The sequence below is a fragment of the Anser brachyrhynchus genome, assembly GCF_964034855.1.
Source record: "Anser brachyrhynchus genome assembly, chromosome: 6".
NCBI lineage: Eukaryota > Metazoa > Chordata > Aves > Anseriformes > Anatidae > Anser > Anser brachyrhynchus.
Genome location: NC_137700.1, coordinates 25414105 through 25440392, shown reverse-complemented (window position 1 = coordinate 25440392; position 26288 = coordinate 25414105). Strand labels below are relative to the sequence as shown.

Genomic DNA, 26288 nt, shown 5'->3' with positions numbered 1-26288 from the left:
CTGTTAAATACATGAAATTGTTTGAAATGGCATTTTCACGCAGGTAAGTTTAATGCGTATTGTTTCCATTACCACGAAAGGTATATATTTTTGGGTCAGGTCTTTTGTAGTTTATATAACTTGTTCCCTGAGGGAAGGATTCATTTTTATGCATTGTATCCCATAGACATGCATCCATTTTAGACAGGTTGTCTGGCAACAGCAAGATAAGAACATCCATAAACATCTTGGATGCCAAACACTTTGCAGTTTACTTTTTGTTACAAATGGGGCACATGGCATATGAATGCGCAAATGGATGCGATGTTAGTGAAACGTACCAGGCTGATGGTCTCGTGCAGAAATGAAAATTTGTGCTTCCAGGCCAGACAGCCTCAGCTCAGCAGAGGTAATGTCCAGAGGTAAATACTACACAGGAGCAGAGATGCAAGGCTCAGATGCCATTATTTTAATAGCTGCATGCAAAATCATTGATGAACCTTGATGATATCTGATTGTATTTTATAGATAAAAAAAATTGAAAGGAGCAAGGCCTAAGAAGTTTGTCAAGCACTGGCTTTATATAAACTGTTATTAAGTTTATTGCTTTTCCATGTTGGCCTGGTGACTGCCAAAGAAATAAAAGCCACGTTCATTTGATATGATGCAAAATACCATTTCCTGCAGAAATAATTAAATGTTAGATTCTGTCAGTCACAAGATCTAGTGCTGACAGATCTTTTGTCATTTAACAATCCATCAGCTCTGACAAACGAAGAAAGTAATTCATAAAGCCATCTCCCATTTCTTTCCTCTCATCATAGGCACTTCGGACAATTAAGTGCATGTGCTGATACAGTCGACAACAATAACACCCCCCTGCGTGAACTAAAAGCACATGTTCTTTGTACTTCCTATATCCCAGGTATAGGATTGCAGTGCAAGATTGCATAAACACTGGAAGAGGTTGCTTAGAAATCCGGTCACAGTTATGAAACCTGAAACAATACCTGGGTGTGTATAGCTGCGTGCTTACAGGACAGCTGAGCATTCATGCTCTTGTCACGGGGCTTGATAGAAGAACTGAGTTTCACTCCTGGCTGACTTGCAGCTTGACTGTGGAAGGGTCATTCAGCAGCTCAGTCCTGAGTAGTTTTGGAACACAAAATCCAAACCATTTCACTATTTTCTCCTTCTATCCTGGCAAGGGACATCCAAAGCATTTTTCTTCAGGGTACCCACTTGCTAAGGCTGCATTGAGTCTACAGCTGAGTTTGGAGAAAGGGTGGTGTAACACGTGGGTGTTGTGAGTGCACGAGAGCACCTCTGGCTGCTTGAACTGCTGTGAAGGAGTGGACAACCCTCCTGGCTCACGCAATAGGAACGAGTGCTTTGAGGTTCACGTAGCTGTGTGAGTTACATAGCTGTTGCTCTTATTGGAAAATGGGTGCATTATAGTTGGGAAGCAAGGGTAAAATAACTTAAAGTGACAAGTATGGGAGACAGGTGGATAGGAGGGGAGTGGCGGCTTTGAGATCTCTGAAGAGAGGCGAGCCATTTATGCGCGAGTAACTGAGGAGTGGTGGCAGAAGGGAAAAGGAGCCATCCAGGTGGAGACGGCAAGGTGAAGAGTCCTACAGAGGGACAGATGTGAGCTGAAGCAGCTGCGGGAGGAAGGAGACAGCTCTGCCGCCACAGTAGGGAGTAGATTCAAGGAGGAGAGAAAGAAAGGGAAGTTGGGAGGGCAATTCAAGCAATGGCAAGCAACTCTATCCAGAATTTAGAAAATCATGTGCCACAGTAGGAGCTGGTAGCAGTTTTCCTGTTTTTAAGTCTTGTCCTCCCATCCTGCCTTCTTCTTTGTTTCCCTAAAGCCTGGCTGTGATGGGGACCTCAGCGCAGCAGTGGGCAGTGAGTGACTTGTAAGAAGTTAAGTCCTTGCTGCACTATCTGGATGATGATTTTTTTTAAGTGCCTGCCAGGTAATTCTATTTGAGTAGGATGAATTTTGAAAGGCAGGTTTGCCATTATCCCATGCAGAAAGACTGATCTGCTAAAGGAGAACCACACTTGCTTTAAGTGGTGATAATTGTGTGGTCCATGGTGGCAGATGTTACATTCGTCCTGACCTTTCTATTCAAGTGCAAAGACTAGTGTTTCTGCAAGAGGGAAGGAGAGCCTGTTTGGAGCTGTAATTACTGGACTAGAATGTGTCTTACTGTGCAATGAGAACATACTAGAAATAGTCTCTGAGCACCTTTATTTGTTGGATAGTGAGAGGAGTAATGTAATAATCTGAAAGATCCCAGGATGAATGTACTTGTGATGGTTATAGTGTGAAAAGTGAGCTTTTGTTTGTTTGTATTGTGCCTGCCATTAAAATCCATCTATTCCAAAAGCTCCTTCCATGGCTTTTCAGCTCTTTTCTAGCTTAATGACTGGAAAGCGTATACTGTATCCTTAATGTATTGCAGCCTGAAAAACACCATCAAGTGCTGTCTGTATGTAATGTCTTCCACAGTATTTTTTTTTTCCTTAAGGATAGATTTTTATTATTTTATTTATAAAAGAGAATTAAATGGTATAGCTAGACCTCGTGAAATATATTATTTAGAGATGTTTCTGTTGCTGTTTTTTTATTAAAAAATAATCTTTTTGGTTCTTTGCAGAAGTTGGAAAAAAAACACCGTGCATTCAGTGGAGATGCTATTTGAGTGGTCATAGTAAACTGGAAATTGCTGTTACACAATGAAACTCAGTTATTTATCTGTTTCCAGCTCACCACATTTTAAAGTCTGTGTGCATGTAAACTGGGAGAGTTGGAGCAGCTGTTTCAAAAAAATGTCTCTGATTAGAAGGTGGAAGAAAGCAGGGTTAATTGGTGACCGAAGGCTGAAGCAATTTTAACCAGGTGAGGGAGTTGCTTGGTCATTGATAGGCCAACCTAACTGAAAAAAATGTGTGTGGGTATTTGCAAATCCGTGTTGGATCTGGTAGTGGCTGTCGTGTCAGTTGTCACTCCTTGAGCATATGCCTGAGTTGGTGCTCCTCCTGTTTGTCAGTACAAGCAGCCCTTAAGAGGACAGAATTTGGCCAGTCTGGGCTAAGATTCAGTGAATTTCCTGTTGACTTTATGGACATACCAATTTTATGTGGTAAAGGAACAGAACCATAAAAAAGCATTTATGTAGCTGAGTCCTTTAGAAATATCACAGATACTTAAATATGTGCATGTGTACTCTCTCTATAGAGGAATATTTTATAAGCCCACTTTTTGTTTAGAAATGATTACGCATGCAATAACAATACCAGCTGTTCACAGTCATGTACTGACTGGAACCTCTGATAGGTACATTTCCAACATTAGATCAATAAAGATGATGGGAGCATCTCTCTCTCACACTGCTGGCATCCATCAGATAAAATCACAGTCCTGGGAGCAGAGCAGAAAGACTAGTTTCTGTGGCACGGCTAAGAGTATGTTTGCTCTGCATCACTCACTGTGTTGTGCAAATACAGCTCTTGTCCTCCAGCCTCTTCAGAGTTACTGAGTTTTAGCACATCCTTTTCAACACAGGTGTTTGTGTAAGCTCAGCCACGCTCCCTTGCAGGCATTATCTTCAGCTAGACAGCAGTATTTGGGGAGTGTTGAGTTAATGCGAAGAGCTCGGCTCTGTTTGATTTTGTCTCCAGGAATTTCACCTGCAAGTCTTTGATGTCTAGGGCTGGATTTGAGACTGTCATCTGCGTAGGGCTCTGCGCGTTGCTTCAGGCAGAGACTTCTTGGCCGCAGGTCTCACTCTTCATTACCATTTCGTCTTGTCCCACATAGCTGAGCTTTGTTTACCTCCCACACATCCCTGCAAGGCCAAGCACGGCCTGCTTCCCTCCGCACCTCACACGCAGGCAGTGACAAATCTCCCTGCTTGCCAACTTGCGTTGCTCTCTCGTCGTCATAGCTTGAGAAGATGTCCCTGCCCCCTTTCTTTCTCCTGCATTCTGTAGCTTCAATGAACTTTTTTTCTGTTGCTATAGTTACAATGTCTTTGATGAAATTAGCTGGGTCCTTCCCTTACAGTTGGAGTCAGTTCCTAGCCATGCTTCTTCTGGCAGGAGCCCAGTCCAGCGTTAGTCATCACAGAAGCATCATGTCTGTATTCTTTGGGGGTCTTTAGCTGTTTGTTTCTGTTCCAGGGATACTGATATCCACATAATATAAGCTCATAGTCGTCTCTCAAATCAAGTTCAGCCTTGCAGGATGCAGATCTGGCATTCAGGTCGACGGTAATTTAGGCCACAGCTACTCCAGACCTTACATTGGTCCTTGCTGATTTTTGATTTGGCTATCAGTCAAAATTTGTCACTTCTCCTCTGTTCTTCTGAAAGACTATTTTGCTGCCATTTAGGTACTCAAACTCCTACAGATAGAGGATTTCAGAACACCTTGTCTGCTTCCTCAAATTTTTAAAGGAGGAAGTGCAATTTATATCTGTCAACCAAGGCAGTGCCCATGACCGTGTGGAGAGGCAACCAGTGTTGTAAGATGGAGCATCCTGCTGTTGTAAGCATATGCTGATATTTTTGCTTTGCTTTCTTGTTTCTCAGCGCAGAGCTCTCAAGCTGCTCAGGGAGTACGCTGTTAGGAGAAATGTCTGGGAGTGCAAAGATCCCAAAGTGTGGGGGTAGCATCTGGGTGCCCAGCCACCCAGGCGGGCTTGGTGCAGGCTTTAGTCACTGAAGGTCACTTGAATTGTGACAAATTACAGGCATAAGATCTGAAACCAAGTGCATTATATCTGAGCTGACCTAGAAGCAAGTGTGGTTGGCTGCTTTTTTTTTTTTTTTTAATGCCCCCATTTGTTATGTATGCAGGACTTCTGTTCTCAGTCTCTGTCTGATCAGTTGGTGCCAGAGCGAACTGGAAGACGGTGCTGTCAAAGCGCCTCTGTTAGGTTCCTGAAATACCAGATGGAAGGGTGCACTTCTAGAAGCTCTTAGCCAGCACAGAGCCCATAGGAGAAAGTAGTAAATATGCCCTGTTTTGGGAGGTTTAAGTCTCAAACAGCTTTGCCTCCCAGCTTCCCAGAATTAGAAAAGCATTGATACAGATCAGTAATGAAATGTTATGACTGGCTCTGTTTGTAATATATTTAGGAGAATGTTTTTGTTGTTGGATTTTATTCAGAAAATCGAGCAACAAGCCTTTGCAGATCAGTTTCTAGGTTCGTACCTGTGGAACAATCACATCCATTTACACTGATAGTAAATTGATGTTCAGAAAGCAGGAAGCCGTAAAGGATGAAATATCTTGGTGAAACCTGCAGTTTATTTTGGTAGGAGATGTTTGTCATTCATATCCGTGAGGGCTTGCATGCTGAAAAGTAACAGATACATTCGTCACCGACTTCAGTTTTAAGAATTGCGGCTTTTGATTTCCATCTTGTATAACGTTTCCAGTTTAATTCTGAGTTCTGTGGTAGATAAGAAGTTCCTCAGTAATTCTGCTTCGTCTTCTGAAATGACATGCATGTGGTTATTCAGAATTGTTTCCGGGCACCACTGGGATACTTCTGTTTACATCACTGGAATGTTTTCTTTAAGCAAGAGCTTTCAGTTTTAGTGGTTGGATGTTTGCCTTTAGATCTCGATGAGGCAGGGCTGAAAAATATCCTTTCCAAATCAGGTGGCATCTGGGGAAGGGGCTCTGCAGTACAGATAGAAGAGGTCATTGTTCTAGTGATTCTCAGTTTGTATTTGTCTTGTCTATTTGATTTTCAGCAGCATAATAGCTTGTTAAGCAAACAAAACAGCTTAGTAAATGCAGCAAATCAGGCTGATGTCAATAGAAGCAACATCCTTAAAAGTCACAGCTGTAAGACTTTCTCCATGATACTTGGTTTCTAATACTAGTTTTAAATATCCTCATAACTGTAATTTGTTCCTGTAATGATCTTCTTCCTCTTTCAGAATGAGAAAGCTTTGGGCCATTCTGTGAGCCGCTCCAGTAACATCTCTAAGGTATGTTCCTCGATATAGCTGTCTTTGATAAATTTGGGGATACTGGGTTTTCTTTCATTTCAAAATTGGGGTGGTATATTTTAGAGTGTGACCAGTAGAAAATGCTGCTCGTGACTATCTGTAGTTGACAGTCACTCTCTTGAAACATTAGAATTGTCTGGTGTTGTGCAGATTGTCTTTACAGGTCAAATGAAATGGAAGCTACAGTAGGTTTTCTCTTTCACACAGTCAGCCTGCTTAGCTCAGCAGGAGCAAGATAGATGACACATGCCTGAGACTTTATCTTGGGGAAAAAATGCTCCAAAACCATCACTTGAGTATGTTCTCTTTTTTTCCATAAGCTGTCCAGTGTAAGATGCATATAGCCATATACCCCATAATATGTATTGGATACATTCTTAAGAATTATTTTATTGTCACTTCAACATTGAATTATATTGCTAGTGTCATGATGTGCATTGCTATCAGGTCATGGCTATGTAAGTATTTTAAATTGTTTGCTATTACAACCTTGGTCTTGTGAGGGAAACATAATGCACTACCCCTTGTAGTCAAACTTCAATATAACAAATGGAGACCTCAAAAGCACAGTTGTTTTGTGTTTTCATCAGGAAAAAAAAAATCTTCTGCCCAAGACAACCTATGGCAATAACACACCCTATTCCCACTTCTGCTTTATGAATAAGAGGATTTTTAATTAGCTGAAATCTAATTTGCTTTCAGTTTACCTTTTTGCTTGCATGAATACAGTTGTTTAAAGCCTTCGTGCAAACAACATTGTCCTGGCTGACCAGTATTTTTCACAGGGTGCATAAACCTTAACCCCTCTGTTTCACCATTGTTGTTGCTGGTAGTAGTGACTTCTAATGACAGACTCAAGTCACTTCATGCCATTTTGGGTACTTTGGGATACACGAAGCTATTCTTGCCTATCTGCAGCAAAGGAAACAGTGGCTGTACTTAATTTACGGTTTATATGGGCACAGACAACTTTCACTTTGGAATAGAAAGGCAGGATTACTGGATGTCTTAAATAACAAGCAGGGCAACTGGCCAAGTGCATAACAGTGACCAAGCCAAAGGTGTTGTTATTGTGGAGTGATGTAGGACTTTGTTTTGCATTCAGCTTCAGAAAAGGTGTATTCACAGGATTTTGAAGTAAATATCAGGTGAGTATAACTTTTGATTTGTACTTTTCTGAAACAGCACTGTTGCTATTCCTCCTTGCCCTTGCTGTTCTCTTTTTAGGGATCCTTACTGTTCTTTTTTTTTTTCCAGGCATTTTTCATCAGAAATGGCAGTTTTTATCAAGTATCACTATACTTTTCTTGGTGTGTGTGAAATTCAGCACAACAGGCCTTTTGGCAGCAGCAGTTTCATTCCCATTAAGTTGTTCTCACAGAGGAGGCCAGTCCCTGCAGAAGCAGCATACGCAAAGCTGGCTGCACAGTTCGTTCTTAATTCATCAAGAGCTGATGGTGTGGTAGTGCGATGGGAAGGACCTGGCACTCTGGCAAAGCTCTCTTTGGCGAATGAGACACTAATGTTTGCATTCTTCTTGGAACACTAAAACGTTCAAAATGATTGCTGCATGTTGCAAAAGCTAAAGTTCTCAAGGGGATCTAAAGTCAGCTTTGCCAGTTCAACTTGTGAGAATTTTTGTTTCCAAACATGAGCCTCCCAGAGGCACAAACATTCTTACTGACCCTCTGTTGTCTGTGTCTGATCCACAACCACTTCACTCTGGAGGTAGCTCCTAGCAAGGGCAAGAGTTGAAAGTCCCGCTGCTGAAATCAGTCACCTGATTTTGCCTCTTTCATCTGAATGCTGCCTTGTGCATCCAGACAATTCAGTGCTAAGCTGCAGTAATTTATTTTGCAGTCCACCACTGGGATGGCTGTCACAAGCAATTTGTGGGGCAAACCAGGAAGGATTATAGTAGCAGGATGCTATGGGGAATCTTGAGTGCATGAAACATTTTTCATTAGTTCCGAGGTTTAATATGAAAGCGCCTTTTATTTTTGTTTAGAATAGCGTAACAACCTAGCTAGTGATGCAGGTTGAATACATGTAGAGGAAAACGTCAGGCAATGCTTGGCTGCCTATATAGCCCTTTCTAGAATCCTCTGAGCTTGCTGACACTGCACTATTTTAAGAAGAGCTATTTAACTAAAGTTGAGTTTCATCAATTATATGCTGCTTTACCAGATATGTTGGTGTGTGTGTGTGTGTGTGTATTTGTGTGTGTACAGAAATAATGATCACACTTTCTGCAAATGACTGTTTCAGCTGTTATTTCTTCCATCCAAATCTAGCATACAGTATAGCAGAGCTGCTACAAATGCTTGGTGCTGGCACTTGATTCAAAGCCCTTTCTGGTGCTGCTATGTCATTATGAACCTGCTGTGATTATTACTGTGTGTCTTTCCACTGTTCTCAGTTGCACAGTACAACCTGAGTGGAAAGGATTGAGTCAGAACTCAGCCTCTAGCCAAGAGAGGATGCTGTGTTACTCAGTGCGACCAAGTAAAGGAGTCAGTGCCCTTGGGCTAAAAGTGATCAAGGAGGGAGGCAGACAGATGGTGCCACTGAAAATAAGATCAGCTGGTGAAGGTAGCAGGACCGCCCCAAACATAGACCTCTAGCGTTGGGGCCAGGTGGAGCCCTCCCTTGGGAGGAAGGGGCAAAGGGCAGTCCTCCAAGGACTCCAAGGATGCTAAGAGAGGCTGAAGAGACGCTGGTACATGTGTCCAGGCCAAGTGAAAAGAAGAACCTGAACGTTTGGCTGGGGATGGAGGCCAGAAGCAGCAGAAAAAGAAGTAGGGGATAAGATGTAGGAGGATCTTCATATGGTGCTATTAGGTTTTAGGCAGTCTGTTGCACGCTGGGGGATGTGGCATTCCTCCAGGCCCTTCTTTGCTTTTCTGGTGTGTATATTTCAAACATTCTTTTTAAATCTGCTCCACAAGAAATGTTTGAATTTGTGGAATCTCTTCTATGTTTGTTTTGAAATTTAAAAAAAAAAAAGAAGTGTTGGAGGGAGGTTGAATTGATTCAGTCATGGGACTCAGGCAAGGCACAATTCCAAACTTGCCCTGTTCAGGAGCAGTGACTGATTGAAACATTGCTGGTTGGCACACAACTACACAGGCCAGGTTCAAATCTCAGCTGCGTACCCTAAGCCAGCGTTTTTGTGGAGAAGCCACCATTCATTAGTAAGTACCTTCATCATACAAGCCACGCAGAAATAATTAAGCGTAATAGAAGCTTCATCCTCTAAATATAGATAAAATTGACCCTAAAACACAGTTAGTCATAGAGTAGCTAAAAAAAGGATTTGCACAGCATTGGTAATTCACATCCTCTGCTCTTAAATAAAGAAATTGTGCTAACGAGCACAACTGGGGTCAATAACAAAGCTGGTCTGTAAACAGTTATCCTGATATTAGTGATATTGTTTACCTTTAAAGTGTCTGATAGACCCCGAAACTGATGACGTGATATAGTTCCTGTCACCTGATTGCTGTGGAGGGCTGATTTTAGTGTAGTGGGGAAGCACTTTCTAGTCTTATTTTCATAGTCCTCTGAGAGGTAAACTTTGAAAATACTAATACTGGGATCACAGCAAAGGAATCAAAAGTACACTCCTTAAAAATGTAAATTGTCTTTTCTGAAGGCCTGCACAGCTTTATCTTTTGAGCAGAAGCATGCTGTAAAGTATTAAATTATTCTTGGGCTGAATGGCAGCCAGTGCAGATGCAAAGTGGTAGCCTAAGCTTGCTATGAAATTTAAAATCCATTTAGGCTGTTCATCAGCTTGGAACAGATTTAGGAAAGCATATGAATACACACGTCCACTGTTGCCTGCAGCTTAGATGGATTCAGTGGGCGTTTGCCCGTAGAAAAGCAGTCCAGGTTTTTCAGTAACTGGGCTTAGCTGTCCTGTAGTCTTATCAGATGACCAGGGCTAGCTGAAAGGTCTGCTGCTCCAGAGGTGTTTTGTTCAGGTATGTCAATTTGGGGGGAAGGAGGAATAGGGAAAAAAGAAGTTGCTTAAACAAAAGAAATCCTGATTCTTCTGAGCTACTAGGGATAGGATAAGAGAGGAAAAAATGCCTGATGTGAAGGTAAAGGTATGTATGCTCTTTTCCCCACTCAGAAGAGAAGTAAGCTTGTGCTGGGGCACAGTGCAGTAGTGTTGGTAGGGATGTAACAGTCTCCCTCTGCTGTGATGCCTGTCCAGGCTCCGGGTTCTTACTTCATATAGGTGTGGAGGGAACCCTGTGAAGGAGAAACCTGCAGGAGATTTCTTTCCCCAGTCTATTCAAGGTATTTTGAGGAAGATTTTATAGTTGATGGGCTATTTTTTTTTTCTCTCTGCAGAATCTGTGTAGTTGTTACTGTTTTCAGTCAACTTTAATCCTGTGCTATAGGCAGGGTGAATTATGCCTGGGGAGATTTTGAAAGGATAAATAGCCTGCTTTGTGTTTCCTACAGCTCTGATATCTCTAGGAAAAGTTCCTGCCAGAATTCACCTTTAGAGGTCTTGGGGAAATGTGAGGAGAAGCTGACTGCACCTTTACTCCTAGTTTCTAGATGTAATTTTAGCTTGTGTAGACCAGAAGTTACTGATGTTTGATCCTGACATGCTGGTATTTAGAAAAAGCTTTCAAAAACAACACGCCATCTAGGGCTGCCCACCCTCCACAATGCCCAGCCTGCATGTAGGTGGCCTGTTCTGGCCACCTCAAGTGCCAGGTTGGTTGCACAACTAGTTGTCTCTGCCCCGTTGCACTGCTGCATGGGTGTGCTGGTTCAGCTGGAGGCCTCCTTTATCACACGTGCAGCAAAGCTGCCACATCTGTTCCACAAATACACGTCGGAGACTACAGCTGCAGTGCACTTCTGCAGGAGCCCTCGGCCAGTGAGTGCAGGGAATGCAGCGCTTGCTGAAAATGTACAAACACAAATGTATTGCATCCCTGTGAAGGCGAATGGCTCCAGCAAAGCAATTATTTCTGCAGTGACTCTGATGTAACAATGGATGCATCCCTTGGGTTTAACTGAGACCTTCCTGCCTGCCCTCAGCCCAGGCTCAGGACTTCTCAGGCAAAGCTAAATTTTGCCGCTTTGGTTGAGATGGGGCTGGGGCAAAGGAACAAGCAGAGAATGGTACAGAAGTGGCCCACAAACATGGAGGATTGGGAGGGTGTGGTGGAGGAACAGTTAGACTAGTTGCTCCTGCTGTTTCCCTGTTAACACAGGGAGGAAAAAAAAAAAGGGAAAGGTAGCTGACAGGTTAATGCGGAGGTGAGAGCTGGGTGTTTGAGCAATGGCTGTATTGCAGAGCCTAGATCATAGGTAGCTGCAGTCTTTCTTGGCATGTGGTACAGTTGCGTAATGTACAAACTGGCATCCCCTTCTTGAAGAACAACAGTCTTGGCCCTGCGTCCTTTCATAGATGTCATTCAAGTACCTGAAGAATAGCCAGGTTAGCTATGGAGTGTGTTGCAGTGGTGCTTGGGGCCTCTTTTCACAAGGTCCCCATCACTGTGTACTGACAGTACCTAGATCCTGCCAGGGAACAGATACGGGGTGGTTGTTTCTGGTTTCCGTGGTCAAAGTTAAGGAGGCAGCAGAGCCTGGGGCTTTCACTGCCTCTGGAGATGTACAATGCGAGATAAATGTCTGTCATGTCCATGTCTAGCAGCAGCCTTGCATTTTTAATACATGTTTAAATGGGATCTGTGCAAGAGAGATAAAACAGCTCTTCAGTAATGAGTTCTTCTAAAATACAGCGCATGATGACCATCCCTCTGATTCTGTCTTTCTTGTGTGTTTCTACCACATTGATCACTGCGATGTGTTAATGCCAGCGGAGATGAATCTGATTCAGACAACAGTCCTGGTGGCTCACTGCAGCACTGTGATGTCCGGGCTGAAAAAGCATCACAGTGCAGAGGCTGTGTGTGGTGGGGAGTAATATGGTGGGGCTAGGTCTCTGTTGTACCTGGGGCACTGACAACTCCAATGCAGTGGTCATGTCTCCCCTTAGCCAGCACCTACCCTGATTATCTGTGTCTCCTTAAGCCCCCAGAGGACCTGGTGGTCATTGGAGTTGTATCAGTGGAGATAACTATTGCTGTGCTCCTGTTTTTTTTACAGGGAAGAGGCAGACAGAAACAGCTGCAATGGTCTGGTGGCACTTGACACATCTTGTAGCACCAGCCTTTTTGACAGCAGGTGCAAGCTACGTTTTTAAGCTTTTTATTCCTTTTTTTTTTTTTATTAACTCGGCAGAAGAGAGTAGTTTAGAAAAGGGTTATTCGCAGTGTAAAATAAAGGCAAACCTATAATCAAAACGCCAGGTTGAGATTTGGGTTGCGGAGTGTTGGGCTGCTTGCTCTATTGTTACATTTATATTTTTCTGAAGCTTCTTGTGCTGCAGTTCCTCGTGAGCAAAAGATTTAAGATTGTGCTGCTTTTCTCTAACTCTTTGTCTGCCTTAACATCATCCGTACACTGCAGGAGAGGTATGATCCATTTTAAAATGTGTGTAGTGCTTAGTATGTTAATTGCCAGGTCGTTAGCTAAGCCTTCTAGATGATTTTGTAGCACAAATACTAGGGGCACAATGTTATTCCTATTCATGTGGCACCAAGAAATGATAAGGTTTGCAGGTATGGGGGAAACCCCTTCTTTGCTTCCTTCAGACTTCCCCTCAGTGGAGAAAAATATACTGGACTGAAGTTGTTTTTTAACTTTCTACCATCAATAAATAATGTAATTACATTGTTAAAATGTGTCAGGCCCTGCTCTTTAAAATGAGGTATAACTACTAGTACAAAAGCGCAGCTCAGAGTGAGATGACAGCAACTATACCCAGAAGTGGCATCTCAGGTAAACAGGTTGTTTGGGAATGTACCCAAGCCCTTGACGTGTTCACTGTGGCTCACTTCAAAGATGACAATTTTTCTGAGGCAGGGTGGGGTGCGTTTCTTGTTTTTCGTGTGCTGCATGGGGTCACAAGTAGGTAATAAGAAAAGGCCAAGTTATTTCACCAAGAGATCACAGGTTGTGGAATAGGGTGAGAATGAGAACAACCAGCTGTGGCTGCACACACACATATGCATATGCATTTATTTATATATATATATATATGCACATATGTTATGTATCTTATACATGTACGATATAAATATTTATATAAGATATGTAAGATGTGTATATATATCTTCTTGATGGCAACAGTATAGAGAGCTGTTGTCTTCCGGGGATTGCTGCCTTCAGAATTATTGTGGTTATCCAAATACCAGTGCAGAGGACCACACTGTGACCTCACTGAATTGCATTAGATGGGAATGTCAATATACACAATTAACTATCTATTGACCTTTATTTCTGAGCTATTTTAGGCCACCAGTCTGGCTGTACTGGATAACTCTCTAGCACATAGCTCCTAGGGCTTGTTGTTGGAGGTGATATTCACCCAGAGTGAAGGGCATGAAAGTCCACAGTGATTCAGCAAGTGATTCTGGGGTTAGACGGGTAGAATTAAGGCTTAGGATACCTGTCAGATAATGAGCATGGCAGAAACCCCCTATCATAAGGAGTGCTTTAAAACCCATTACTGCTGTCCACATCATAAGTAGCTAGTTTACCCAAAGGTGCTACCACTTGGGAGGATGCTTCTGATGCATAAAGGATGATGGTAAAGGCTTTGATTGCTTATTTTCTCAACCTCTTTAGAGCTAAGCCTTGCATGGGAGAGCTGTCAGAACTACAAGCTAGCTGGATCCACCTCTCTGCTGCATTCTCCCATAACATCACCTCTTCTTTGGCCTGTTCTGATCCAGGGCTGCTGGTATTTCTTCCTTTATTCTTTGCTGTGGCTTTCTTACTTCTTGGGCAGCAGCTTGTAAATTTCTGTGTTCTTCTCACCGTTAGAGACTCATTGCTGTAACCAACTAATGTTCCTCTGGCAAATGAAGCTGGGGAAGTCACTGACGTTAAACAAGCTCAGCAAAGTAAGTGGTTAGTTTGGCCTTACCTCAGTATCCTAATCTGATCTGCAGTGCAGCTGTGTAAATAGTTTCACAAGCAAAAAGTATGGGAGGAAAGGAGGGTGGGAGGTATGAGAGACTGGAGGTGCACTGAACCGTGGCTGTTAGCGGTAGCCACAGCTTACATCAGCTTCAGCTGAGGGTGGGTATAACTTCCTCCAGTATTTTGTTCCAATTTGTGGTGCCTTTCCATGAGTGTTATCTTACGTTTGTTTTTTGGTTGCATTTGCATTTTTGTCTGAAGATGGAGTAAAAGACCTCCTGTATAAGAGAAGCAGGAAGATAAGAGGAAAAGGAAAGTTGCTTCACACGTGTTTGTGTATGGGTGGTTTTTTGGTATGTTTGTTGCTGTTTTGGTGTGGATTTGTGGTTTTAGCTTTTGTTTGTTTGCAAGCTATTGTGAGCAGTGCTTGGCATCTAGACACAGAATAATGATCTTGAAATGCAAACAAAATTTCATAATTTCTTGCTTGTCCCAGCCTTTTGATTTCCCAAGCAGTGTGACTTTGACACTCTATCTTGGTGCCAGGCGTTTGGATCAAGAAACCGATAATATGGGTTCAGAAGTGAAATTTTGGATCACTCAATCTAGTCATCTGCCATTAGACTGTCACATTGTATACACATCTCTTGTGTTTGTGTTTTTTTTTTTAATGCTTCATTTCTAAAATGAAGGAGTAAAGAGAGTGGATTCTTTATAAGCAGGTTACCTTCCATGATATATTCATAACAAAAAAAGACAGATTTATTAATTGATTTGTCACTGCAGTTCCAGCAATATATGACTCTGTTTCCATGGCAGAATGCAATGTGCTGTTTTACTGGTTCAATATTTTGTTTTTAGAAGATTGCTAAATATGTCTTTTTAAATAATTCATTACTTAAGTCATATTAATTTTCATTTGCATAATTATCGCACCAGATTATAGAGTGTCGGCTCTTTTGCTACTCGTCTTTCATTAAAAAAAAAGTAATTACTGCACTCTTTTTAAGAGATAGGAGTTGACTATTTGTAGAATAGGTTAGACACTAACTAGAAAAATTCCACATAATAGCTGAATTCACTTCCCTGTATGATCAACATCCTATATCATTAGCATGTGCAAGTGGTGTAAAATATAAGAACCATAGTTTCCAGATTAAAGTCCAGACTGATCTTTACATGTTTAATTTGTTTTGTCACAGTCATGACATTGTTCAGTTTGCCTTCTAGAACAAGGTTATCCCCTTTTTAATTATTTTTCTCTATACATACCTATCTGGGTAGGATGGGAAACAAGTTGAGGTGCCTCGCTACAGATCAAGAGATGTGTGTTTGAGCCTTGCTCCTGATTCTTGCAGACCCAGCTGTAAATGGATACCCGTTTTTTCAGGCCTTGTGCACCTGAGACATCCTGATGCGATGCTAGGCACATTGCTCTCTTCGCTGCTGTGGGCTAGAGAAACAAAACTTTGACAAATGAGTCATGTAACATGGAAGATGAGGGTTGTGTTTGTATTTATAAAGTAGCATAAGTCTCCCAGCATACCCACCTTCTCACAGAAAGAAAGAAGAAAATATTGTTCGACAAGTATATTGTAAAAGCCCGCAGTGGTCCTGTATAAATACACCATGGGGTCTTTTAATGAGTTAAACACAGAATTGAAGAGACCCGAGAGAGGTGATAGTGTATGCTTGTGTACCGAGAACAGATGCAATGCAGTGGTGTGGTCTAAACAGTTTTGTTGTGCTGAATGCATTCCTCTGTTGTAGTTTTCAGGCTTTGCTTGGGCAGATCAAGAGAGCTATAAACCGTTGTTTGAACTGGGATATGACAGCACAGTTTTGCAGCAGTGGGTAAGCTGCACAGCATATCCAGCAGCTGTGGAACATGGGAAAAACTGCTTCAGAGATTCTCTGCCCATTAAGGGAGTTATCAACACTGGTCTTGTTCTCACCAAAACCTTTGGGAAGCGTCCTGAATTTTCAGCTAGTGACCCACAGCATATAGCAGCAAAAAAAGGCCGGTAATAATAGGCCATCAAGTTCCAACTCTGAAACAGGATGCTTCTTACTCTGAATTCTTTGCTTATTCTATTTCACACTGTGATCTTGTCTGGTCCCTTGAGCGTGGCTGCTGACACACCTTTTCTGCAAGTAGGTGGAAGACCCTGTCAGAGTAGGAGCAGGATGAAAGGCCTCGTGAAGTACAAAGAGTACTTCAGGGAATGGTCTGTTTTGGCAGATGGTGCTCGTGTACATATGCTAGTACTGAAAATACGTCCCCAAATAGTGCCTGGGTTGTTGAATTACTGATGGTGACGTCTTGTGGGGAGAAAAAAAAATAACAAGTCACTAATCTCTTGTATTCGTTGTGAGTGGAAGGATTAGCTATTATGTGGTAGCTCAATTACGACTAGTCTATGTACACACCTCCGTCTAATTATGCTAATTACTGTAGCATTGCTCATTTCCTGAGCTATTGTTCTGTGCAATGTCTGACAGCTGGCAGGTTCTGCTCCAGAGATGGCTGAATTTGACCTTGGGGAGAAATGTTTCTGTTCTGATTTCTTTTCTCCCAAGGATGAGGCTGTGTGACCTCCCTTCTTAGCACTTGACAATGAAGCCTCACTTTCTTGCAGCTCGCCCTTGAGTGTGATGTAGAGTGATATCTGGCTCTATATGCTGTGTTCAACCCTGAAGGCGACTGCTGTGCCTACCAAACTCTTCCAGTTTCTGACTTTTTTTTCCCTTTGATTTATTTCACTGCAGGCTGGAAGTCCAACCTCTATCTCTGCTCCTCATGGCTTCTCTCGGACTTCTGTTACACCATCCAATCAGGACATCTGCAGGTAAAGTGTGATATTTGCATGGCTACAGCGAGGCTCGTGCAAGATTCAAGTTGAGAAAAAACAAAACTGAAAAAGCATGTGTATGGGGAAGTAAGCAACACGGGGTTCTGATCTGAAGCGTCCCATTTGTTTGACTCAGCTGCTTTCTAACACTGCTTCATTGAATCCCACTGACTGTTTGGCCCGCTGTGTATGACATTCCCACACTAGCTGTAATTCTCATTTCTTCACTTTTAATTACATGTTCTCTTATGTAATTGTGTTTTACTTTCTGTGCTTTTATTCCACTGTTCTGCATGCAGTTCCAGTGCAGTGTTTTCTGAATGTTGTCATCACAGTCCAGTGCAGTCTGCTGTTGTCTTGAAAAATCCTCACTGCCAGAGCTCTCTGACACAAGGGGTCACTGTGACAGTAATCTGTCAGGACACGTTACATGCAGCAAAGAGAAACTCCCGTGGGCAGGATCGGGGCCAGGCACTCAGGTCTGCTAAGAATGTAAAGCCCACCTGCACTCTGAAATTCTCCAAGTCCCTCAATGACGTGGACCAGAAGGCACAGAGCACCAGCGAGTGCTTTGACTATGTGGAGCGAACATGCTCAGAAGGCAAATTGACCCCGACTCAAGAGCAGTATTTGAGGATTAACAAATTTCATCTTAAAGAGAGGAAATCGCTGAATCTCAGGCCTCTTTCTTTTAGCAATTATAAGCACTCCTACATCCCTTCACTTTCCAACTATTCGAGTGCATCGGGAGGAGCGGAGAACCGCAGCGCTGTACACATCCCCTTGCTGGAGGACAAAGTGGACCATGACACCTCAAGAAGCAAAAAACTGTTGCGTTACCTTTTTTCCTTCTCCCACAACTCCAGCACCAGCAGCCTGCATAAGTTCCATGAACTGGAGAGCTATTCCAGTCACTTTCAAGCTGAGAAATCCTCCAGCATGCTGGTGGAAAGCACGGACTTCTGCTCTGATGATATGGGAGATGATGACGTCTTTGAGGACAGCACCTCAGTGAAATTGAAAACAAAAGAGCAGCGGGCGCCGCTCTGTTCGGTTGAGAAGGACAGTGACCTTGACTGCCCTTCCCCTCTCTCAGAAAAATTCCCCCCTCTCTCCCCTGTGTCTACATCGGGGGATACCTGCAGGTTGGTTTATTGGAGAACCGCCTACCTTCGAGCCCTCCCATGTGCGGTGGTGACCATTCTGCTTTCCCTGCCTTTGTGTTGTTTGTCTCTTCCTTCACCCTGTCACCTTGCTTTAATTTGTGCATTTTGAAGCATGCAACCTTCTCTCTGCTTCCCTTAACCCCTCTGATGCACTTAACAAGTCTACTAAACAAAAGAATTTCCTTGGGAGTCAAATAAATTGTCTTCAATTTGTTTCAGGTTCAGGGTTTTGAGGCTGTATTTTTCTCTCATCAGTGCCCAAACTGGGAATATCATGAGAGAATCAGCTACACATACTAAAAGCCAAGCTGAAGATCGTTGGCTTTTAATGAGCAATGTGTTTTCCTGACAGCCACTGCTGGTTTGTGTCAGAGGGTGGGGAATAAGAAGGAAAAGAGGCTGCTTGAACATTGGTTCTGAGATCTGGTCCATATATCTTAGGATTGTTTTTTAACCTTTACGTCCCAGTTTGTATCCCACCATGTTGTTTTATTCGTGAAGAGCTTTCTGGTTGCCTTAGTTGAAGGGGAGACCTAAGCACTGGGTGTTAGTGATGAGCCCAAGTGATGTCTGTAGTATGGGGTCCAAAAAGGATGGGGTGTCCTTGTTCCAGCTACAAAGGATTAATCATATACGCAGGTGGTAGGAGCGTGCTGCTCTGGACTGTCTTCATGGTGAATTGTCTGCAGGTCTGCCCCATCTCAGTTCCAAGATGTGTCTGAGGAGCAGGAGACACCAAGTACAGGAGTAACTGTCAGGTCCTTCTACCTAGTATTTTACTGTCCTAATCTTTCTCCTCCCTGACACCACTTTCTGGAGCTGGCTGTGTTACTACTTGCCAGTTTTTGGTTCCCCCCCCCCACTACACCCCGTTACCAGCAATATCTAGTTACTTACTGGCTTGTCATCAACAAGATGCTCTTGTAATCCACCCACTCCTTCAGTCCCACTTGCTAGCTATCAGCAAGGTCGTGAGAGGCAAGATGCTACACATCAGTAAGAGATTTCAGTAATAGACAGGGATGGCAGCATGCCAGGATATACTTCGCATATGCGTAGTAACTTATTTTCATTCCCTGAGCTTCTTACCATCCCCCTTTTAATTCATGACCTCTTCCACATGGCTAGAAAGAGTTAGTGGTGGTTGATGCAGCCCAAGTGCTGTGTATAAATTAAAGCTGGAAATCAAATGCCATCACCTGGCAGTAGCACTGTATCAGGTGCCCCTTCTGTCTGCACAGTTAGGCAGTAAGGGAAACTGGGAATTTTGCAGAGCTGTTCCTTAGCAGCTCTTGCAAGGCAGGAATTGAAGAGCAAAGCCATTAGTCCTTTTAGAGTAGGTGTATTTGAGGAAAATCGATGCTATAGCTTTGCAGCATGGTTCTGTTTCTTAGCAATTGGCACCAGAAATAATCATTTCCCTTGTGCAAAATCCAGGCTAAATTAACTCTTCATGTTACTGGGGTGGGCTGTTTCATAATCCGTTTGGGAATTTTGTTTTATCCTCTGTGTTAGATCGTAATCCGTGAGTAGCTGTACCTCTGCATATTTTGTCTTGGGCAGTGCTGTCTGATTTGTTTAAATGCTATTTTCAGTTAAGTGCTATTGTTCTAGTAGATGAAAGGTTGTCGTTTTGTACACTTTTTTTTTTCTTTAGGATACCAAATTTCTGTTAGGCTCTGTGTGTCCGCCTCATCTATTAGTTAGCAGTGTCTGCACTCAATTATTTTGCGTGTATGTGTGTGCTTGTGCAGCAAGGGAGTTCTCTAGTTTTAGCTCCTTTATGAAAGACATTCCTTTGATATGTATGTCTTCGGATCCTCAACGGACAGCCGTGTGTGATCATAGATATTACATGCCTCTTTCACATCCTTTCTGGTTCCTCTTCTAATGAGCAGCTTTGCTTCTGATTCAGGATATGTCACTGTGAAGGAGATGACGAGAGCCCTTTGATTACCCCCTGTCACTGCACGGGAAGTCTTCATTTTGTGCACCAAGCCTGCCTGCAGCAATGGATCAAGAGCTCAGATACGCGATGCTGTGAACTGTGCAAGTACGAGTTCATCATGGAGACAAAACTGAAGCCTTTGCGAAAGGTAGGCTCTGTTACACATGCATCCACGCTGAAAGAAGGCTGTCCTTGCCCACAGTCTCACAGAACCAACGTATTTATCATATTTCTATGGCTCCTTAGTAAGTCCGGTCAGTTTTGTATAGTTGCAGAAGAATTTAAATTGCTTAACACTCAGCCTCGCAAATTCAACGTCGATGGAATCCAGCTCTGAGAGGCAGCATTTTTCTGCTTTAACCTTTGTCATAATAATTCTGCTTTGAGAGTTCAAGGTGGGAATCCTGTTCAAATGCCCAACCTGAAGACGAGTTCCAGTCCTTTCTCTCGTTGCATTGCCCCACATCTAACAGGAAAAAAATAGTTGAGATTTATTATAGCCCTGCAGCTCTCTCTGTATAAGTGTACATACATACATGCTTGCTCATGCATATGTGCATGCAGCAACCTGTTTTTTCACTTCATATTTGCATTTCTGAGCTAATGCACAAAGGCATTTGCTTTGCAGTTATCCGTATTGGGTTTTGGTGGCCTTTTTTTTTTTTTTAAGACTGAGCTTTGTATTACTGTTACCTGCTTCAGTTTGCTGTACTGAGGTCTACATGGCTTTTAAATTCTTTTGAAAATATGAAGATCTCAGTTTAAACTTGTTTTAAATCATAAGTTCTGAATATAATTCAGTTGAAATTTGTAGCATTTTTTATCAAGAAAACCTATTTTAGTATAAGTAGAAGAAGGTTCACTGATAAATGTTTTATCTTTTCCTTGTGCGTGACTAAGTTTTAGTACTTCAGGTTGCTAGAACCTCTGTTTTTGTTTTATAAAATAGGAATACCTTTAATAAATCTGGTGATTTAAAGTATAGGTGCTTAAACACTACTTGTATTGTAAGACCAGTTTTGTGCTTGAATTCTTTTTGTTCTCCCACATCCGCCAAGCTTTCAAATTCAGTTAATCCTTACCGTTGGGATTTTGAGGTGGAAGTCACTGGTATTCTTAGCACAGACAAATCTTGCCACATCTACCAAAGTGAAAGAGGTTAATAGAAATAACCTTAGTCTGGAGCTCAAATAAATGAGAAACGTCACAATCAAATATGATGATCTTAAATCATGTAGGGTCTGCAGTCTAGACTGCAGCTATCTGAAAGCTACTGTGAGAACTTGTCCAGTTTCCACAACTAACTCCTAACGGAAAATGGAGCATAATTCAAACACTTCATTTTTTGTTGTTTTTTAAAAGGAGATGTGCAGTTTGCAATATATATAGCATAGCATCTCCTGTTGATAGGACGACCTCTGCTTATGACTGCAGCAAATCGTTGCCTTTGAAGAACTGTAGCTTTTTCCTTGGTAGCCCCTTAGCACAGAGCATTGTAGCTCTGAGCTGCCAGTACTGGCTGCCATAGGTTCTGTTATTTCAACAGATGACTATTTGCGCAGCCCATTCATAGGACACAAAAGAAATTATTCTAGAGAAGCCCAAGTGAAAAGAGGTGCTATAGGTGCCAATTAGCTGCTCATTCTTCTATGCTCACTCTGCCTGGAGTGGGCAGGGGAAGCATTTTCTGCATATTTGTGAGAAAAAGCTGTTGGGCACCTTCAGAAATGAGTCATCTGGCATCATTAGTTATATCTGAACAGGTCATCCATGGAAGAGAGACCAGATGCCAGAAGGATAAGTAGAAGGATAAGAAGGAATTTACCTTTCAAACATGTCTGAAGAGTCCTTTAGAGGTTCAGCTGCAGCCAGAAGACAAGCTGCTTCTGTATCTTCAACTCACCCTCAATGGTATTCTATCAGTGGGGAGAAAACAGTCTGGAACTGGTGTTTATGAACAGGATGGGACAAATAATAGGGCTTGTGCTTATTTGTAGGGTAGAAATGGAGTCTAACATCCTCACCATCTTAAGGCTGTATTGCATCACTGTATATTGGCCTGTGACGTGTTCAAACAGTAAGTTACAAAGGGAAGAGAATGAGGAACAAACCACGTCATGGTACGAGTGAAGGTGAGGGGAGAGAGAGGGAAGCTTTATTTTTAAATTTAAATGAAAAAAAAAAGAAGACAACTAGACTTGATTTTTCTGTGGATTTTTTTTGTTTGTTCCAGCAACACTTAAAAAAAAAAAAAAAAAGTCAGAAATGTTGAGTGTTGTAATTGTGAAATGCCATTTGCTCTGTCATCAGAACAGTGCACCAGGGGCCTCCAGATTCTAGTTTCCAGTTGGGGATGGGGCAGAATACATAATTTGCAGAACAGCTTCTCTGATGTGGACTTGCATCGATGGAAGAGATGGAGTGATGTGGGTTGGTTTGGTGGCTCTCATGGCAGCAGTTCACAGGAGATATAGTCCAGCAGAGGAGCTCTAGCTGCAGAACTGAAAAGAGGAGCATTAGCTAGTCAAAACGCAAGACCTTGTGACTCTGTAAGAGTCTGTAGAAACTAAACATCTTTGTTTAGATACAAAATCCAGTTCTTATTTAAAACATAGCATCCAAAGGGAATGTTTTCTCCAGTCTTTTTCTAAGGAAGTTGAAAGAATATAATTTCCTAGCATGACCCAAATCTTTAATGTCATTGCTAGAAGTCTTCAGTTCTTGTGCCACGATGAGACTTGGATGCCCAGTGATCTAGAAATATGGCTTGAACTGGCCAAAGACATTATTTATTGGTAAGACAGAGGATCACAAAGTCTCTGTTTTGTGGTTCAACCATTCTTGTATTTGAAGCAGTGGTAACAATAATTCAACATGATGGGTGATTTCAGTCATACCAGTAAGGTCATCCTCATTATCTTCCACACTTTCCCTCCTTTTCAAAGTCAACTTTTTCTATGAGTTATCTCAGGAGACATCAAATGCAGCTCTGTATAACACATGGGTATGTATGAGAAGCTTAAGTGCCCTGGTATATATTTTATGGAAGTGTGAGGGGAAAAAAAACAAAACACCTTAACACTTTGTTCCAAGCAAATACACTGAAGGATGCGTAATAAACCTGCAAAAGCTTTCATCATATAGAGAAAATGCATTTAAAAACAAAAACAAACAAAAAACTTCCAGGTGCCATTGGTTAATAAATAAATAAAAGGTGTTTTTGAAAATTTCCGTGTATGTTATGTTAGAAGCATCTATAATAATTGTCTACATTCTTTCTATCCTTCCTAAATGTCAGTGACCTGACTTTATGGTTTCTATTGCGGCTGTAAAGACATTGCTGAAAGATGCAGGTCTGGGGGTTTAACTTAATGCATAATCTCACTTTCTAAAGCTGTTATCCCAGTTCTGATGTATATTCTTAGGGCACGTGTTTAAGTGCACTTGAAACACTGAAAATAAAATATGGGTGTTGCTACTGTAAGTAGCGTTAAATATACGTGAAGATTGAATGAAGCCTCCAGAGGTAGGAGGTGAGAACTAAACAGCCTCGAGCTGAGAGCTAAACAGCCTTGACTGTGCACCGGGGGACTCTTAACAGCACAAAGTGAGATATCTTACACGTACTGGACGATTGGATCATGTACTACTCTTACTGCAGTGTGTTATTGAATGCCTGCCTGAGCAAGGCAGCCCTTTTGTCCTTCAAGATGTTCATTTCTGAGTGTGGGTGCCTGCTGCTCAGTTATGAACGCACTAAGAAGCAGCCTTACTTGTGGATCCCTCTGTGCCGGAGCCTGTGTGGGTGGGCAGGGTGCGACGACTTTGTGCTGAGGCTCGGGGTGAGAGCTGAGCCCTGATGTTCCCGGACTGAACCGATTGTTCCTGTCACAGCAGAGCAAGCTGCCAGCCATCACACGCATGTTGTGGTCAGGGCAGTCGTTGTGTGACTTCTAAAACTGGTCTGCTGTCTGGTTTTTGTTCTTATCAGTGTTTGGTTTTTATACTCTCTGTTAACTGTGATAAACACTTAATCTTTTGCTCTGCTTCTGGATTTCTTGACAGTGGGAGAAGTTACAGATGACAGCCAGCGAGAGGAGGAAGATCATGTGCTCTGTAACATTCCATATCATTGCCATCACCTGCGTTGTGTGGTCTCTGTATGTCCTCATAGACAGGACTGCTGAAGAGATTAAACAGGGACAGACTACTGGTATGTTACCTGATTATCTTCCCACTTATTCCCTTGGAATAATTATTGATCCTGAATGCAGAGAGGGTGCAAAACATGAGTGTGCAGGTACTGCTTTTACTTAGACCAGGCAGCTTTAGCCTGGGGTTGGCTTGGGTTAAAAGCAGTTTTTAAATGATTTAGTTAAATTGGTGTAAATTTGTCTGTGGGTGCTTTTAAGTCTATTTCATAGCAATTTATTTTGCACTTATGAAATGCACAGATATGGGAACCAATCCACTGTGGCAGACACAAAATTGCATTGGCTTAGCTAATTTAGTTTTCAACTGCAACACTTACTGAGCAGATAGGGATGTAAGCATTTGTTTGCTGCTATGGCTACCTTTAGCTGAGCAAAATGAGAACAGTTCAAAAAAGAGAAGAAGAAAGAGGAACCTAAATCCAAATCTTTGAGCCAAACTAACAGGATTATTCTTTCTGTTCAGCCATCTGTGAGATGGGTTAGCACAGGTGTCCTGTGAGAGACATGTTCAGCTGGAGAAATTGTAATTAGTGGTTGTACATGAAGCAGAAGAAATTCAGGTTGATTCTTAGGACTCCAATTCATGCAACTGAGATGAGACACACTGCAATTCATCTAGAGGTTGCCACGCCACTGCAAGGATATCTTAACTTCTTGAATAGGTTTTCTTCAGAATGTAAACTTACCAAATTGACATCTTATTTACCTTGGTGTGCTGGGCCATGATTTCCATCTGTTGTAGAATGGTTTCTCAGGCAGCTGAGCTCCCCCTGAAGGCGGGGATAGGAGGGACAGGGTGTGTAACAAGGCTGGGAGCCATTGTGGCCGTTTCAAAGTAAGCTGTACTGGCTTGCAGAGCATTGGATGCCAACTTGATAAGCAGCTGGAGAATGTTTAGCTTGTGGTTGAAGAGCATCACCTGTGGATGTAGCTGAGCATCAATAAACCTCCAAATCCACAGAGCTGTTATTCTCTTCCGAGCAGAATCACACTTCAAACAGAACTGTTTTGCAGTAACTTTTCATTTTAGCTGTAGTTTGATTGTTCATAGCTTCAGTCAGGAAGCTGCTTTGAATGAAAGCTTGTAGTTTTTGTTCTATCCAACGCTCTTTTCTGTGTATGGTGAAAATTGTTGTTCTTTCAATGTAAGGTTTCCATATAATAATGAAAAGCATACGCTGTCAAAGATTTATAGTCTCCAGGTTATTTTAGTAAAAACAAACAAACAAACAAACAAAAAAATATTAGATGAACATGACTAGGAAGAATAGTGGAGTATTTAGTACTTGTTACAGTGCTTTCTTTGCTCCCTTGATTTGGATTCTAAATCTGAGTGCTCAGGGAGTGCTCAGAGGAGCTGGGGTGCCTGTGGAGAGTGTGCATACATTTATGAATTCATGTCTGCACAGTGGCAGGCGTAGGCTATTGCTGCCCACAGATAGCATCGGATAGCTCACCTGTGAATCAGAGGTTCAGATATTAATCCCTGGTGGGATTTCATCAGTAGTCATGTTGCAGTGCCCTTTGGGTTTGGGGACTAAAATATTTTCTTTCTTCCCACACTACCATGCATTTCCAAAAGAACAGTGGCCTGTATGTCAGTTAAAAACGTTGAAGACTTGGCTGTGATTTTGCTATGCTGCTGCTGATTCTGTGAGAAACCTGGAAGTGTGCGATTCAGTACGGTTTCATATCCGTCTTGTGATGCTTATCTTTCAAGAGGAGAGAGACTGAGTGTATGCAGGACCTGTAAAAGCAGAAGATGTATAAAATAAGTAATCTCTCATTTAAAAGTAGGTGATAGAGATGTGACAAGATCCAATGGCTGAGTGTTCAAGCCAGACAAATTCAGGAGAAGTGCAGGTGGTTGTTCTTAATATGGCAGATAAGCTTGCTAGAACGCTTCAGTATCTTCAACACTTCCCATTTTGCACCAGAAGAGATGCTGTAGTTCAACTAGAAGTTACTGGGTCTGATGAGGATAAAATTGTCTGCTCTGCATAAAGAACACGTCAAGCTAAATGGTATCAGTGGTTCCATTTTGAGTTCGAAAACTATGACTGTA

General features: G+C 42.2%; 1 protein-coding gene across 10 annotated transcripts in view; it reads left to right on the top strand.

Moving 5' to 3' along the window:
- MARCHF8 (membrane associated ring-CH-type finger 8) overlaps positions 1-26288 on the top strand; it is a 95558-nt gene that overhangs the window by 63988 nt on the left and 5282 nt on the right. For 7 of the 10 annotated variants that reach the window (XM_080597139.1, XM_080597142.1, XM_080597143.1 and 4 more), the window contains 5 exons: positions 5947-5997; positions 16813-16892; positions 17195-18040; positions 19977-20157; positions 24075-24222. In XM_080597139.1, coding sequence (XP_080453265.1) covers positions 5947-5997; positions 16813-16892; positions 17195-18040; positions 19977-20157; positions 24075-24222 — 1306 coding nt within the window. The remainder of the gene's footprint in view (positions 1-5946; positions 5998-16812; positions 16893-17194; positions 18041-19976; positions 20158-24074; positions 24223-26288) is intronic. The other 3 variants (XM_080597144.1, XM_080597148.1, XM_080597140.1) reach the window with 2 other exon arrangements.